The sequence below is a fragment of the Phalacrocorax carbo genome, chromosome 6 (genome assembly GCF_963921805.1).
Source record: "Phalacrocorax carbo chromosome 6, bPhaCar2.1, whole genome shotgun sequence".
Lineage (NCBI taxonomy): Eukaryota > Metazoa > Chordata > Aves > Suliformes > Phalacrocoracidae > Phalacrocorax > Phalacrocorax carbo.
Window position 1 is genome coordinate 60,843,966 of NC_087518.1, and position 14,187 is coordinate 60,858,152.

Genomic DNA, 14,187 nt, shown 5'->3' on the forward strand with positions numbered 1-14,187 from the left:
TGCCTAACTGGGGCAAAATGCTTCAGAAAGTAGTTAAGCTTTGCCAAGGAAGCTGAGTAATCAGAATGTCAATTAATATTTATTTCATATGGAACTTGATTATAACCATAAAATTCAATTTCATACAGAGATTACTCAATACCAACAGCTGACTTCTACAGTAACCTGAAGTCATAGCCAAGCATTTCTCGAGCCATACTACCAGGTTATTCTAGTTGTTTGCTGGGCAGGTCAGAACTCAAGACAAAAATAGAGCTTTTTGTCAGAGCATGCTTTTTGGGGAACTTACATTGCATACAACCCACCAGAAGTTTGCAGAAAGGTCACATAGAAAAATTAGACCGGGGTCCCAAAGGCACACCATGGGTAGCCAGTTGTTCCAACAGTAATGGGACACAGAACAGCTATTTTAAGGAAAAGGCAGCCAAAAAAACCGAAATCCCACAACAGATATTCCTTAAAAAGTGAACGAGAAGCAAACGTTTCAGTTAGTATGCATGGAGTTGAAGTAGCTAGCATTTCTTCATACTTATGACAGAGCATGACAAGACAAGAACACCTCTGTGATAATTCAAACAATTAATGGTTAAAGGCCAAAGTGATCATCTGTGGCTTAACCTCAAGAGGCTCTGCCTGGCAGGGCAGATTGCAAAAAGACAGGTTTGTTCATAATAGCTACCAGCTTCTGTAAAGATTCTATGCAATACAAGTACACTTGTCTGAACACTTAGACTTTATCATCCCATTCATTCAGGAGTCATCTCCTCCTCCTCCTACAGAGGGAGGAGGAAAGAATAAGAAATGGTTGGTATAATTTCAGGAACAGAATCTCTAAAAGCCTGAACCTACCATACCAGAAGTTAGTAAGAATCTTTTAATGATACTTAGTATACATGGGAATTTCTTCTCCTGATTACATCTCACAGTCTTACAGTAACTGTGTTTGGATAAATGGGAGAGCAGCAAGTTACTCCTACAGTCCCCGCAGGTATCAAACAGCTCACAAAGCCCAGGCAGCCTAATTCCTCAAGGGCACAACATTCACATGCAAACTCAGGATCTCTTCACAGAAATTATCTTCTTTCAGCTGTTTAACAGAACTTCATTGGCTGCAGAGTATGAAATCTAAAACTTGTTTCAGAGAAGAAGAGGAGATGAGGGGAGATGCAAGGCAAACATATTGCCAATTCAAAGGCACGAAAACTATCAGAGCCAGAACTTTTCTCCTGGGCACCATCAGACAAGAGGGCAAGCAGAAAAGGAAAAAGCCATCTAAAAGAGAATAAGCTGCATTAACAAGAGGTGTTTGCGCCGCATCTCTTTAGAAATACACTCTTACAAAGCAAAAGCGGACAACCCTGCTGTCCCAGAGTCGCCTTCCCTCCAAGTTCAGAAAAAGAGCTTTGGTTAACTTCTCCCACTCATCTAAATGTGCTCATATCACATTAGCTGGATTGGGTAAGGGCAGAAAACAAGTAGCATTCGCAGTCAGTTACTTATTACTTTTAAAATACAGACACGCACATATGCCCCCATTCCCACAAGATGACAAAACACACACCCCTCAGCCACTTGGTCTTTCTACTCAGAGTACATTCAAAGAGAAATTCAAGTCCTGTGCGTTTCAAAATGAATTTTTGTAGCAGTTTAAGTGGCGGTACTTACCTTACAGCCAGTCCTTCTGTTACAGTGACCAAGCCTGAGTAAAATTGCCATTGGCTTTCTACTTAGAGTAAAACATATTACATTGTAACCTCTTCTATTTGACTTGCATCTGACAGTATCAACCTTTATCACACCCAGGATCAGAGGAAGTTTGTCTGAAAGAAGAAACAGCACACACAAAAAAGGAACACTTAAGAGCATTCTTGACTTCAGGCACATATTTTATGCTGCTTCCCAAGCTAAGCCCATAACACCCTACACTTCAGCTGCAATGCATGAAGTTGTAATGAAGCACTGGCCACACGGCTTCCTTTGCTTTGTCAGACACCTACTTCCACAGACCTCAGAGAGTTTCCTATTAAGTAATTATTTTAATTATCTTCTGGTGCAGTTTAAGGGGGTGCAGCATGATTTTAAAGCTTGTTATCCATTTACTCCCTAGCAAAGAAACACTTTCTTTTAGAAGAAGGATAAGCAATCTTACAAAAGATTACAACAAGTTTGTCTTCTTTCCATATAGCCCACCAAGAATGAACAAAAGGCAAGGATTTTGCCCTGCTCAGTTGCTTAATTTGATTATTTAACTTTCTGTTGGGCAGCTGCTCTGCATATAATCTTTAAGGCCCCAACCTTAAAAAAACTGTACCTATACAAAGAACCCAAAGTTGCAGACTGACCTAAAAACAATGTTGCTTGCCACCCCAGCAAGCCAATCCAGCTACAGGATTAGCACATTTACTGTAAATTACCATACAGCCATCTCCCACGCACACTAACGAAGAAACAAAACAAGCAAATAACAGTCACAGAACACTAAGAAGCAAACAAGACGCAAAAAGGAACATAGCTGATGCGGCTTCCAGATAAAATAAGCCGTAGCTTACCTTCACTTAACTAAGGCAAGCAGGCTTAAGAGTTTTCTCTAAATGAAGTCAGAAACGCTTACATGGATGGCAGCAGCTACAAGGTACTTTAAAAACTTCACCAGTAACAAACCACCACGTTATTAATATATTGTTTAATATATTAATGAAGAAGAATAATAATTCTGTTAAGCACACAGAGTTTTCAAAAAGCCCGCAGTATCCACACTCCGAGCACTCACTGGCGCCGGTTTAACCAAGGGACTGGGGAGCTACAGCAGCTTCCCCGGGACAGCCCCGGCTGCGGGAGGGGCTTTGGGCCGCTCCGGCCCCGCTCCCGCAGAAGAGGGCGGCCCCTCCCGCTCGATCCTCCCCCCCGGGGAGGCGGCAGCTGCTGATCGACGCCCTGGGTTTGCGACTCGAGTCCCGCCCGTGGGATTTACGGAGAGGCTGGTCCTTGTCGAGGCTTGCAGGGCTCACTTGCGTGCTGCTCGCTGCTCGTTCGCCTAAAGGCCTTCACCTACACCGGCTTGCAAAACCAGGGCTTTCTTATCAAGAAAGCAAATAAGTACTGGCCGTAACTGGGGTTTTACTGGCAGCAAATGCAGTTACTTACACGGGCTTCTGAGAGGTCTGGTTTTCTTTACTTTTTTTCCAAGTCCTCAATTGCTCACAAATCAAAGCAGCAAAGACAAGTATTTAATAAAATTCCAGTGGGAATTTTGCCCTCTGATATAATGAAAATATTGTGTTTGTGTTAACAAACACCCTGACTGGAGGGGTCTGGCAATTCAGTCGCTTATTAGTAGGTCTGAGCAGCTCTAGTGATCTCAATACTATTAATTTTGTCATATTTTCTTAAAAAGTACTATCTACTAAAATATGGCAGACTTACAAATGCTCTGCTAGTGATCTACTGCTTTCTCAGTCTCTATTAAAGTAGCATTAACCTTAGAGGTGCTCTGGAATAGCATATTCTAAGATATATTTAATGTGAAAACCAATAATGAGCAACTTTGCCTGATCAGACAAATGCTGTGACCATCTCACTTGCGTTATCTTGCCAGTAGAAGGCCCTGGAAGCTGAGACTTCGCTAAATGTACGGCAACTGAAGAAACATAAGGCACTATCAATAGCTGAGAATTAAATACGGGTATTTCCCTCTAGCTGGGCAAAAAAAGCCCATTCAGTTTACAACAGCCATTCACAAAGTCCCTAAAATATGACAGAGTTTGATAAAATTTTAAGCCCAAGTACACACATGCTTTATTAAGTGCTCGTGTGTTGCTAATTAATTTAGGATTATTAAACGCAGCCTTCCTTGCAGATGTTATTAGTATGACAAATAATGACATAAATGCACTTACAGTATGAAAACTCTGGTGATCACAGTGACCAAAATTCTTGACAATATTTAGGCTCCTAACTCACACAGATTATAGTAGGAGTTAATATGCAATTTTTTTTTAAGATCTTACTTTAGGGTCTTGACCCAGTGACAGAATGGGGTCTCTGCTTCTGAAACATTGTTATAAATGGAAGAATATATGCAAGTAATTTCCTCATTAGGACTCTAATTTTCTCATTATGGAAGTAATTTCCTCATTAAAGAGAGATGAAAATGCAAGCAGCGATCCTGTTGGAAACTGTAATCAGAGTTTAAGAAAATAAATTAATTTACCTGTGAAAGGGAGGGAACACTGTATTGCTTCTCATTTTATAGCTGCTTTGATTTCAGAAGGTGCTAGCTATTGCCAAACAGCTATAAAGCATGAAAACCAGGAAAAAACCAAGAGAACCAGGAAAAAAATAATTACTCTCTAACTGCTGGGTACAAGTACCCATACTCCTTCTGCAGAGGCAATCATCAGTCTGCCTGGAAGGAATCTTTTCAAACATACCAGTCTCCTTAAAAAAAAATTAATAATCAACAGTTCTACAGCCTTAATGAAAATACTTCTCTGAAAGAGTACTGCAAGCTAATTGTTAAGTGTCTATTGCAAGCAGGAGTTTCTAGCTTAACCAAATGGTCGGTTGGAGACATAGAGGGATGGGGGTTGGTTTTTAATCTTACTGCAAGCCCCAAGAGAGATAAAGTCATGTAATCTACTGCTGAACTATGTCAGAGGATGACGACATCAAGTGGGAAATTAACTACATAACATCTAACATGAAAAGAAGCTGATGGCTTTTTTGTACCATTTGTTACAGGACTTCAAGGAAGTAAGTGAAAGCTCATAATTTTGCAAGCAACAGCAATTTCATAGAGGAGACTGCATGCTGAGTATATAAAGGGGAATTTCTGTTGCTTAACAACTGAAGAAACAATAAAGTAAAATATCTGTAATTTTGGAAATTACATATTGTGCAGGCCAAGGCATATGCTGATAGCTAGGCTATTTTATAAGCTCAGAGTAATATGGAAAACAATAAGCCATTGAAGCTAGGTCTGAAGGGAACCTGTGTTATTCTGTGGTTCCTTATAATCGATTTTCCCCTTAGGTATGAAGCTAACAACATAGCAAAACTGTGGTATTCTACAAGGTCAACCCTTGCTCAAGTTTCCCACATGTGTGCACTAGGCAAATGGTTTCTCTATGTTACTGGCAAGATTATCAGGGTAAAACATCGCTTGAGTTCAAACCAAGTGATGTGCAATAAGGCCGCACCCCCCTCAGATAGTTTTGATGATAGATAACTTGGATCTAAGAAGTTTTTGTTACTACTTCTGTTTTGATACGTTGACGTGTGTTTGAAAGAGAGCATTAGATTTGGCCGAACACGTGCAGCAGACTGCTGTTCTTAGGACAACAGTCCCGACACCTGTAGTTTTCACCTCCCTCTTGCATATCCTACACTTACAATACTGGACTTCAGCATTTTCAAGCTTTTCAGTGTTAACATCTCAGCTAAATATGTATTTGGGAAATAATAACAATAATTATCTTAGATAGGAAGAATTTTTCCTACCAGAGCAATCTCCATATGTTTTTTTGCCCAAAGACAGGGGAATGTTGAATCATTGCAACAATCCTAACCAGCTAAAAGGAGACAAATGATCATAAAAGTCACAATGTAGGATGACATATTTTTCTCCACATTTAATTAATCCTTTTCCTTTGACCTTTGGCACTGTTTCATACTTATCTGTTTTACCAACTGACTTACTGTTAACCTACAAACTAGATAATATATTCCACTGACCTCCAGAAAATTCTTTTTATGTAGGCTTCTCTTTGGTCTTTATTATTCTGTACTGATCAGCCCTTTCTACTTTCACTATTTTTTCATTTTTTTATGTCACACATAAAAATTCACACTTGGAAACGTATTCATACAAAAATACTTGTTTATCTACAGGTAAAAGAAAAACGCCTTTTACAGCTTTTACACTAACTAGCCACCCGGTGGCATTAGCCACTAAGTAAAATAAGGTTTTCCACTTCTGAGTACACAGAAACCTTTCTTTTTGTATCTCTACTCTGACACAACAGCTGAAATATGCGCACAGTAGATTTCTACCAAAATGTGCATCGACTTCGACTTAAAAAGAACTTTTTTCAAAAAAATACTTCCTTGGTTATCTGAAATGAAAGAATTAAGTGTGGTTCCCTGCTGTCAGTTGGAGCCAGGTGTGTAGGGGTGCTATGATGCAAAGACACCTGCCACTTCCCTGAAAGCGTCTCCACCTAATTCAGTGCACAGCACAATTACATCAATGGATAAAGGGCTGCAGTGAAATCACTTCACCCACTTCAAGGGGTGAGAGCCATCGCTTTACCTGATGCACACTATTGAAGTTTTATCTGATAGAAGAACTGAATTACTAACTTTATTGAGTTTTCCATATTCTTCACCGTTTTTGTCATGCTTTTTAATTTTATTATGTCAGTGAGATGTGATGAGATCCTGTTATTCCATTTCAGGGGGAGCAAAGAGCTTGCTGGCAAAAGCACTGACCTCTAAGTAAGTGCTGCAGTTTAAGGCAATTTAGGCCTGATTACACAATTCGTAATGTGAAACTACAAGATTAATTGAAATCTAGTACACTGCTCTTCCAGACACCAACCAGTTTCTTTGCTAGCCCATCTCAATTCTACCCCTGCCCCACAGCTTTTTCCCTTTCTCCTTTCACCCAGATTAGGAACTAATTTTCCCACTCTTCCTCGTCGCATCCCAGCGGTCCTTTCACAGACAACCCATTTCCAGCTTTTTGCCTTTTTCTCAGCAGCTCTCAATTGATCTCCTTCATGGCTTATAAACGCATTCTTTGTTCAGACCTGGTATGTCCGTGGGTTTTGTGGCTTCTCTGAGTTCAAGCACAAGCAGTCGTTCCATAGGGATGATGCACAACAGGCAATGTGGTTAGTTGTAGCAACGTGCTAGTCAGTACAGCCCAGTACCCCTGTGGGGGAACCATGTGGTGATGTCTGAGTACGCTCAGTAGGAATGCTTGCTGGGATTTAGCTCTTACTTTAGCATGTCTCACCTAAGTGCTTGCAGACACTTTCCAAGGCTAATAAACTGGCCAGACTATAACAGAGCTGGTAAAGGCATATCCAACAGAGGACAGCTGTGAGAAGAGTAAGAGAGGGAAGACTGTTTCATAGCAGCTTTCAAGTCCTATAAGCAGCAATCCTCACCTGATGAGCGCAGAGGAATATCCATTGAGGTGTGAAGTGACCCAGTCCAGAGATGCTATGGAAAGCTGTCTCCTGCAGAGGCAGGTTAGTACAAAGCCTCTCTGCAAGCCGGTACCTCCTCCAGGGAAGTTCCAAACTTCGGGGGAATCACTGCACAGCACCTGCAGTGACCCAACAAATATGCCACTGACCTACTCGGAGGCAAAATACCAATACTGCACTACTGCATGAGACAGCGATTCCTCCACCCACAAGGAGCCAGCTCGAATGGAGAGCCAGTGGTTTGTGCGGAGGTAAGATATCCTAGAGCTAGGCAGCAGCAGCAGTTTGCCCCAACACACAGGAATTCCTAGCTCCTAGGAGTTCGCACAGGAGCTACTGCCCAGTTAAGGGCAAGCTACTTCTGACCAGCAATCCTAAACTCAAGTTCATGGCTAACCAAAAGATCTGACGGTATCAATAAGACAAACATTCAGTAAGGACTTTGAAGTTCTGGTAGCAGCATTTGGTGATGGTTCAACTGTAAATGTTGAATTAGGTGCCCTGATTGCTGTAGAGCAAAAGAAGATTTGTCAGTCTGAATTTCAGCTTTGTAGCGTTCTAGTGCAGACCACTCTTGCATCATCTTCCCTGCTCTTCCTGCTCATGGTTAACGTGGTGGTAGAATGCAAAAACTGGTTGAAAAGAGGCCCAGGACAGAAAGTGATTTGACAATGAGAAATTGGGAATTTCTGCCAAGGCCTGATGTTGAGGAAGAGATTAAATTCTTTTAATCTTTTAAAGCAAATGCTTGCTCTAGTCATATATTTGGTGAAATAGTCTCCCGCAACATACTGCAGCGCATTAGACTGCTTAAATTAGTATGGCTTGAATTCCGTCTGCACTGAAAGATTACAAAGCAGGTCCACGGATCTCGGTACAAGCTTTCAGATAACCTCAGCCTATGTGGGGCCGGTACGTAGTTATTTCTTCACTTAAAAATCAGATGCCAATTTTATACAACAGACACAAGTCCAATCAATTGTTTACTATTTGAGCTTGAAGAGCTGTCTAGATAAGACTTAAGGATTATTATTTTAATGGACCAGGAAAATATCAATGGTATTCTCACTATAGTTTGATGCAGTACAAAAGAGCATCATAGAGAAAATGGAGAGTGCAAGAGACACTCTTTAAATATTTATTTTTGAGGAGAAAATATAAAACTGAAAGAGTAGATCTGCTTACTCCAAAGTCTTCAATCTCAGCATATCTCACTAGTGTTAAATGGAACAGTTTACAGGAAGATAAAAGTGCTGGTAGTGATTTAGCAAACAGGCATAATATGGTCTTATAAACCCAAAATTGCACAAGTACACATCGATTTATTTTACACTTTAAGTTAAATGGTAAAGGATGCTCTTCAGAGACTTAATTTAAAATTTTGTTTGCCAAGTCACCACATATGCAGAAGATTTTTAACATCAAATTAATGCAATGCTGTTAGCTAAAGGACAATGAAATGTACCTTAAGAAATTATGTGAAAAGCGACATTTAACTGTAGTAAAATTTTATTTGGACTTCTTTAAAGATAAATGCAATGAATTTTACAATTTTCTATTAAAAATTAATAGCGGTCTAACTTTATACAGAAGCTAAAAGAGAGCATTGATTATTTGAGGCCACCCAGGAAAAGAATGGCCGAGCTGGGATTAAAAACAATCCAAAAATTCATGATGACACCAAATTCATCTCTAAAAGGTCAAACCAACACTGCCAATTAAATAGAGGAAAGGGCATTTACATGTTCAGTAAGAACAAACTCCATAGGCTAGTGTCCTAGCCTCTCCATCTCATTTCACTTCTTTCTTATATAGACATTTTTATTCCAGTCTACTATTTATTCCCTGTACTACTGTAATCTGTTTAGCTATTTAGAAGGGATTTTAAACAAACAGGCTACAGGTGATTACTTCAATGTTCTGATTAATATTTTCTCTCATTCGTAGAGTCTAATGTCCAAGGCCATATGTAAATTCCTGCTGAGCACATAATGTGTCTAAGAACAGCACTTGTTTTCAGCCACTGCGCAGCCAAGATCTAACTCACACTCCAGACTGGAGTCTAATCAAATTGCAGAGATACAGTTTTAAAGAAAATGAGCTTTCTTCCAAAATTAGGTTTGCATTTTTAGATGAGACCTCCCCATTAGAAGACAAAAGCTACACAGAAGATTCAACACCTCTGAAGCTTCCTATTGTTGAACAATAGCACAGCGGTATTTCATGAATCTACAGGTCAGGAGTGTGGGGCATTGAGAAAAGCTGTGCTATCACTTTAAATTTGATGAAGCTGCATATCTCCTCCATACAGGCCAAAGGAACCTGCTTTTAATTCTAGTTACAAGTTCAGCTAAGTTGTCTCTCTGCCAGCTGGCTTTTTCGGTTGTTATTGGGAGCTATTGTTCTGGTTTTTTACAAATTAAAAAAAAAAAAAAGAGTAGTCATGTAAGTACTGTAAGTCCCTACACCTTACAGTCATAAGCAACATGGTGAGTGTGATCCGAACCCTGGTGAACAGGCTCCCCAAAGTGCATTGAGGCCACTGCTAGGATAAGTGTTCTGCAACACCATGTTGCAGACCAGAAAGCGGGAAGGGAGGGAGTACTAGGAAGGTGTATGTAAAAGGACTGAAGAATTCTGGTATTAATGCATTTGAAAAAGCTGGAGAATTATTTCCTGATAATGGCATTGATATGGTGTCCACTCTTACTTTGAAGCAACTATTAATCTTTTCCTGCTGGGGTATAGCATATCACACACAACTACAAACTGAAGACAAAACGGCCCTGTGAAACCCACCATTCAGACGCCATCATAGCAAGTGCCACGCATGACCACTGCTGGCTGTGTCCTACACAGTACCCGCAATGCTAAGCGGCAGCACTTGTGTGTTGATAATTTGCCGGTGTGGTTCCCATACACAGAAAGCCTGCTCTATTTACATCTGCTAAATTCACACAGGCCCAAAGTCTGTAAGGGGTGTGCCAGCATAAGAGGTGATGTTGACGGAGAAAAGATCAGAGCCGTCTGCTCTGCTTTCTTGATTAAACGTCATCAAGGGACCTGCTGTATTCATTCACTATCTTTACAACATTCATTTTTTTTATATTGAATAGAAGGCCAGTGAAATGATACTGTTCTAATTATTAAATGATTTAATAAGTACTTCAGGTATGTTTTTGCTGTGGCTCAATCCCTTCATTTTAGACTGTTGACATCAGGTTTAGCTACAGTCACAAATGCTGGTCAAAATAACTCCTTCGGGATTTGGGATCAGGAGGCTGTATGCTAGTTTGGTTTCCTAATGATTTTTGTCTTGAGAAACTTAAAAATCCTTTTTCATAAACTGGGATACATTTCAACACCTGTCTAAATGCATAGTTTAGTGGAGATGTGGCAGTGCAAACCTAGTAGCTAGAGTAGGGTGAGTTTCCCTATTAAGTGCGAAAAACAAAGGAGCCACATTTTAAAACTTAGTAGCAGCAGTGAAATTGCCTTCAGTAATACCCTTCTGGGTTTTTCTTGCTTTTCACAAGGTATTCAGCATGCACTTGAGGGTAACTATGTATGCAAAGGACTTGGCCACATGGGCATTATTTGCTCTTCCTCCCTTAGAATGGTTCACTGAGTAAGCAGCTCATGAAATTTCTAAATTCCGCCCCATTTGCAGTACATGACAGGACAATAGCAAGCCTGGAGGAAGAGGCACTTGTGCAAGGCTCTGTACTGCAAAGTCACTTCAGGATACTGAAGCCTGGTGAGGACCACAGCAAAGAGATGGTCCAGATCTCTTTCAGCGACTTGTCTGTTGGTTTTGCCCCTACAACCCCATACCTGTTGGAGCTTCTTATATTTCCCATTCCTATGTTGTATCTTCTCTACTAGGACACGTCCAAGTCAGAGGCTTCCGCTAGGTGTAAGTCTGCCCTGTATACAAAGCACGCAGGCCAGCAAGCTGAGTAAGGAATAAGGAGGCTAGGAAAGACAGGGAAGATGACAGAAACCTGCTGGGACCCGTGGAAATATCAATATAAAATAATCCAGATTGGAAGTATCATGTTTTAATCATATTGGAATGAGTCTCACTGAGGTGAATGTTAGGGGAACTACACAAACACAGAGGGGCTTTTACTAGGAATTTTCCCCCAGCCTGTTCAGGGATCCTAATGTTGTCAGGAGACATAAAAGTTGACATAGGCACACCAACATGAAAACCTTTCTCAACAATACCAAAAAATGTGAACTGTAGTGAGGGACAAAGAGATTTCTTAAAATATTCAGAGGGAGGAGCAAGCGAAGGGGAAAAGAGAAAAGGTAGCTACCAAAAGATAACAAATTCAGTTTGAAATGGGTGGAAGCGTTTCCATGAATATCAAGGCATTTGGACTGCCCCTAAAAGGATTGTAATTGGATGAAGACATTGCAGTACGACACAGTTATAAGGGTATGCATGGGATGACTGGGAGTAAATAGTTAAATCTAAACTGTTTTGCATCCTCCCAGTTCCACAAAATATACCACCTTTGAAAAGAAAAAATAAACGGTATAACACAGTGACTGTAAATTGAGAAGTACAACTTTTTTTTTTTTAATGTAGTTCTAGGTAACAAAAATAGACTGACCTTCCAAAGCTGCAAGGCTGACCTTTACAGTGGGGTGCAGTTAATGATTTCGGTGGTGAGAGGCCTGGAGCAACTGTCCCAGGTATTCTGCAATATAAAGCAATGGTGAGGGCTGTGTGGTGACAGGGGTTCAGGGTACAGTATCCTTCAAAACAAGGGTGGTGGGGTCATGGTTTGGTGGGTTGTTTTTTTTTTAAACCACCTTACCTCCTGGTCAAAGACAGATCCCCGGAGTTTGCAGTCTTGTCCACATACTATATATGGCACTTAAACCCTAGCTGACATCGTGTTTTTTCCACAGCACCGGGAAGGAGCCGGCTGCCCGCCCGCCCCTGAGGCAGCAGGGCGGGAAGGCTGAGGAAGCCCCGCGGCGCGGCGGTTCCATCCCGCCCAGGAGCGGCTGGGCCCGCGGGCACCAGCTACTTCAGGCAGCCTTTAAAGTCACATTTTCCTCAGCAGAATGCCAGTTCAATCACCCAGACAGTTAGTCTCGGTGTCCGAGCCCCCTCGGCGGGGGCTGCCCAGCGCACAAGGCGTGTATGGAGGCGCTGGTATGGCTCTAAGGGCAGGGGATCAGGTACTACCGTGCTCCGCTCCCCAAGAGCCCCGGGGTGCTGCGGGATCACTCCTGAGGTAACCTCGCCCCTCAGGCTGCGCTTAGCGGGGCGGAGCCGAGCGGGGCAGACCCGGCCTGGCCGCCCCGCACCGCTGCCGGGGCGGGCCCTGCGCTCTCGCGGGAGCTGAGCCGGCGCTGCCCGCCTCCGTGCGCGGCCGCGGTGGAACCAATAAAGTTTGCTTCAAAAAAAACCAAAACAAAAAAAAAAAAAAAAAAAGGAAGGGGAGGAAAAAAGAAAGTGGGTCCCCGGGGGATCTGTTGCGGCTGCTGGTGAGTGCGTGAGTGACTGCCCGCCCGGGCTGCCGCAGCAGGCGAGAGCGGTCGGGCTGCGCCAGCCCCGGCCCCGGCTCCGGTCGGCCTCGGCAGCCGTCGCCCTCAGCGGGTAGCTGCGCTTCGCCGCTCTCCGGGCCCGCTCGTGAGTATGGCGGGAGGGCCGGGGCGGGCAGGGCTCCTCACGGCGGCAGGGCGGCGGGAAGGGGCCCGGCGGTGACTCCCGGCAGCATCGGCGCCAGTGACAGGTGTCAGCACCCCCCCCCTCCTTCACCGCCGGGGGCGGCCCGGGCTGGGGGCACCGCCGCGGCGCCGCTGGCTGCGGGCCGGGAGCCGCGCTGGGGTGCTGCCGGCGGCGGCCCGCGGGCGGGGGACGGCTGGCTGCCTCCTGACGGCTGCTTCCTCCCCGCCCTGCCGCGGCTCCGCTCTTCCCCCGGGGCTGGGGAACATGTAAGCGAGACCGGCGGCGTGAGGCGCTCCCAGACGGCCGCCGTCCCGCCGCGGGTGGCCGCTGACCTGTGGGTTTTTGTCTGTGTTCCCTCACGGCAGGGCTCGCTTCTTCCGCTGCGAAGTCAGTCTGCTGGTGCGGGAGAACGGCCGCAGCCATGCCGAGCGGTAAGGAGACGCGGTTGCTGCACCTCGGCGAGATGGAGAAGCTGGACAAGACCCTTTTCAGGCTGGAGCAAGGTGGGTCGGGGGCGGCGGGCTGCCCCTCAGCCTCCTCCTCCTCGGTGGGGATCCCCCGGGGCAGGGGGAAGGGGCCGGGAGCTCACCACCTTCGGGCAGCAAGGGAAAGGGAACTCAGCCTGCAGCGCTGTGCTTTTTTCTATTTTTTTAAAAACTTTTTTCCTTGTTTTAATATGAAACGAATTCTGACATTCTTGCTTCCACCGCAGAGCTCTGTGGGCTCCAGTTGTGGTTTGCTCTGGCTTATAAAACTCTTGAGAAATGAAGAGCAAGTCAGCTAGGAGCTGTCAGTCTTCATGGATAAAGTGCAAAGCATTTTTTAGACAGGCCCTGCAGGACAGGTCCTCTCCTTTTATAACCTGTACTGCAGTGACCTGAAAAAAGCCTCACTAAGTCATGCTCTCTAGTATTTCTCTGCAACGTGTTACACAACACCCCATCTTTAATATTATAATTTTGAAACATATCAGTAATGCTAACATTTTGCAAAGTCTGAGGTAATGTTTCGGTATAGGAGGTCTTTAGCTCCTCCTAAATCTTATCTTGCCTGTCAGATTTCTTTATAGCTCTGCTAGGTTAGTATTCTGGCCGCATACTTCTAAGAACTTGACTGACTTTGTCTCTGAAAGTGTTCTTAAGTCTATTTGCAAAAAAGAAATCCAACACACCCCAAAAAAAACAAACCAAACAAAAAAACACCCCACTATTAAGCTGGGTCAGCAAATCCAAACTGTAAAACGAAAGCCACTGTCTTTAGAAACCATTTTTAATGTTGCAA

General features: G+C 43.4%; 2 protein-coding genes across 11 annotated transcripts in view; one reads left to right on the forward strand and one right to left on the reverse strand.

Annotated features, from left to right (window-relative positions):
- FRRS1 (ferric chelate reductase 1) overlaps positions 1–12,468 on the reverse strand; it is a 32,250-nt gene extending 19,782 nt beyond the window's left edge. Inside the window, exons 1-3 of one of the 5 annotated variants that reach the window (XM_064455573.1) lie at positions 12,044–12,468; positions 11,837–11,923; positions 1,666–1,820 (exon numbers count right to left, since the gene is read on the reverse strand). In XM_064455573.1, the coding sequence (XP_064311643.1) occupies positions 1,666–1,716 (51 nt within the window). In that variant the 5' untranslated portion in view covers positions 1,717–1,820; positions 11,837–11,923; positions 12,044–12,468. Of the gene's footprint in view, positions 1–1,665; positions 1,821–2,549; positions 2,765–4,210; positions 4,231–7,172; positions 7,213–11,836; positions 11,924–12,043 lie in introns of those variants that run through there. The other 4 variants (XM_064455576.1, XM_064455572.1, XM_064455575.1 and 1 more) reach the window with 4 other exon arrangements.
- A 100-nt stretch (positions 12,469–12,568) lies between these two features.
- The window catches only part of AGL (amylo-alpha-1, 6-glucosidase, 4-alpha-glucanotransferase), a 38,239-nt gene continuing 36,620 nt past the window's right edge, over positions 12,569–14,187 (forward strand). For 2 of the 6 annotated variants that reach the window (XR_010373502.1, XM_064455565.1), the window contains exons 1-2: positions 12,570–12,722; positions 13,272–13,409. Coding sequence is in view for 5 of the 6 variants with exons in the window: in XM_064455565.1 (XP_064311635.1) it covers positions 13,328–13,409 (82 nt within the window). In the remaining variant the exon portion in view is untranslated. Of the gene's footprint in view, positions 12,971–13,030; positions 13,173–13,271; positions 13,410–14,187 lie in introns of those variants that run through there. The other 4 variants (XM_064455569.1, XM_064455566.1, XM_064455567.1 and 1 more) reach the window with 4 other exon arrangements.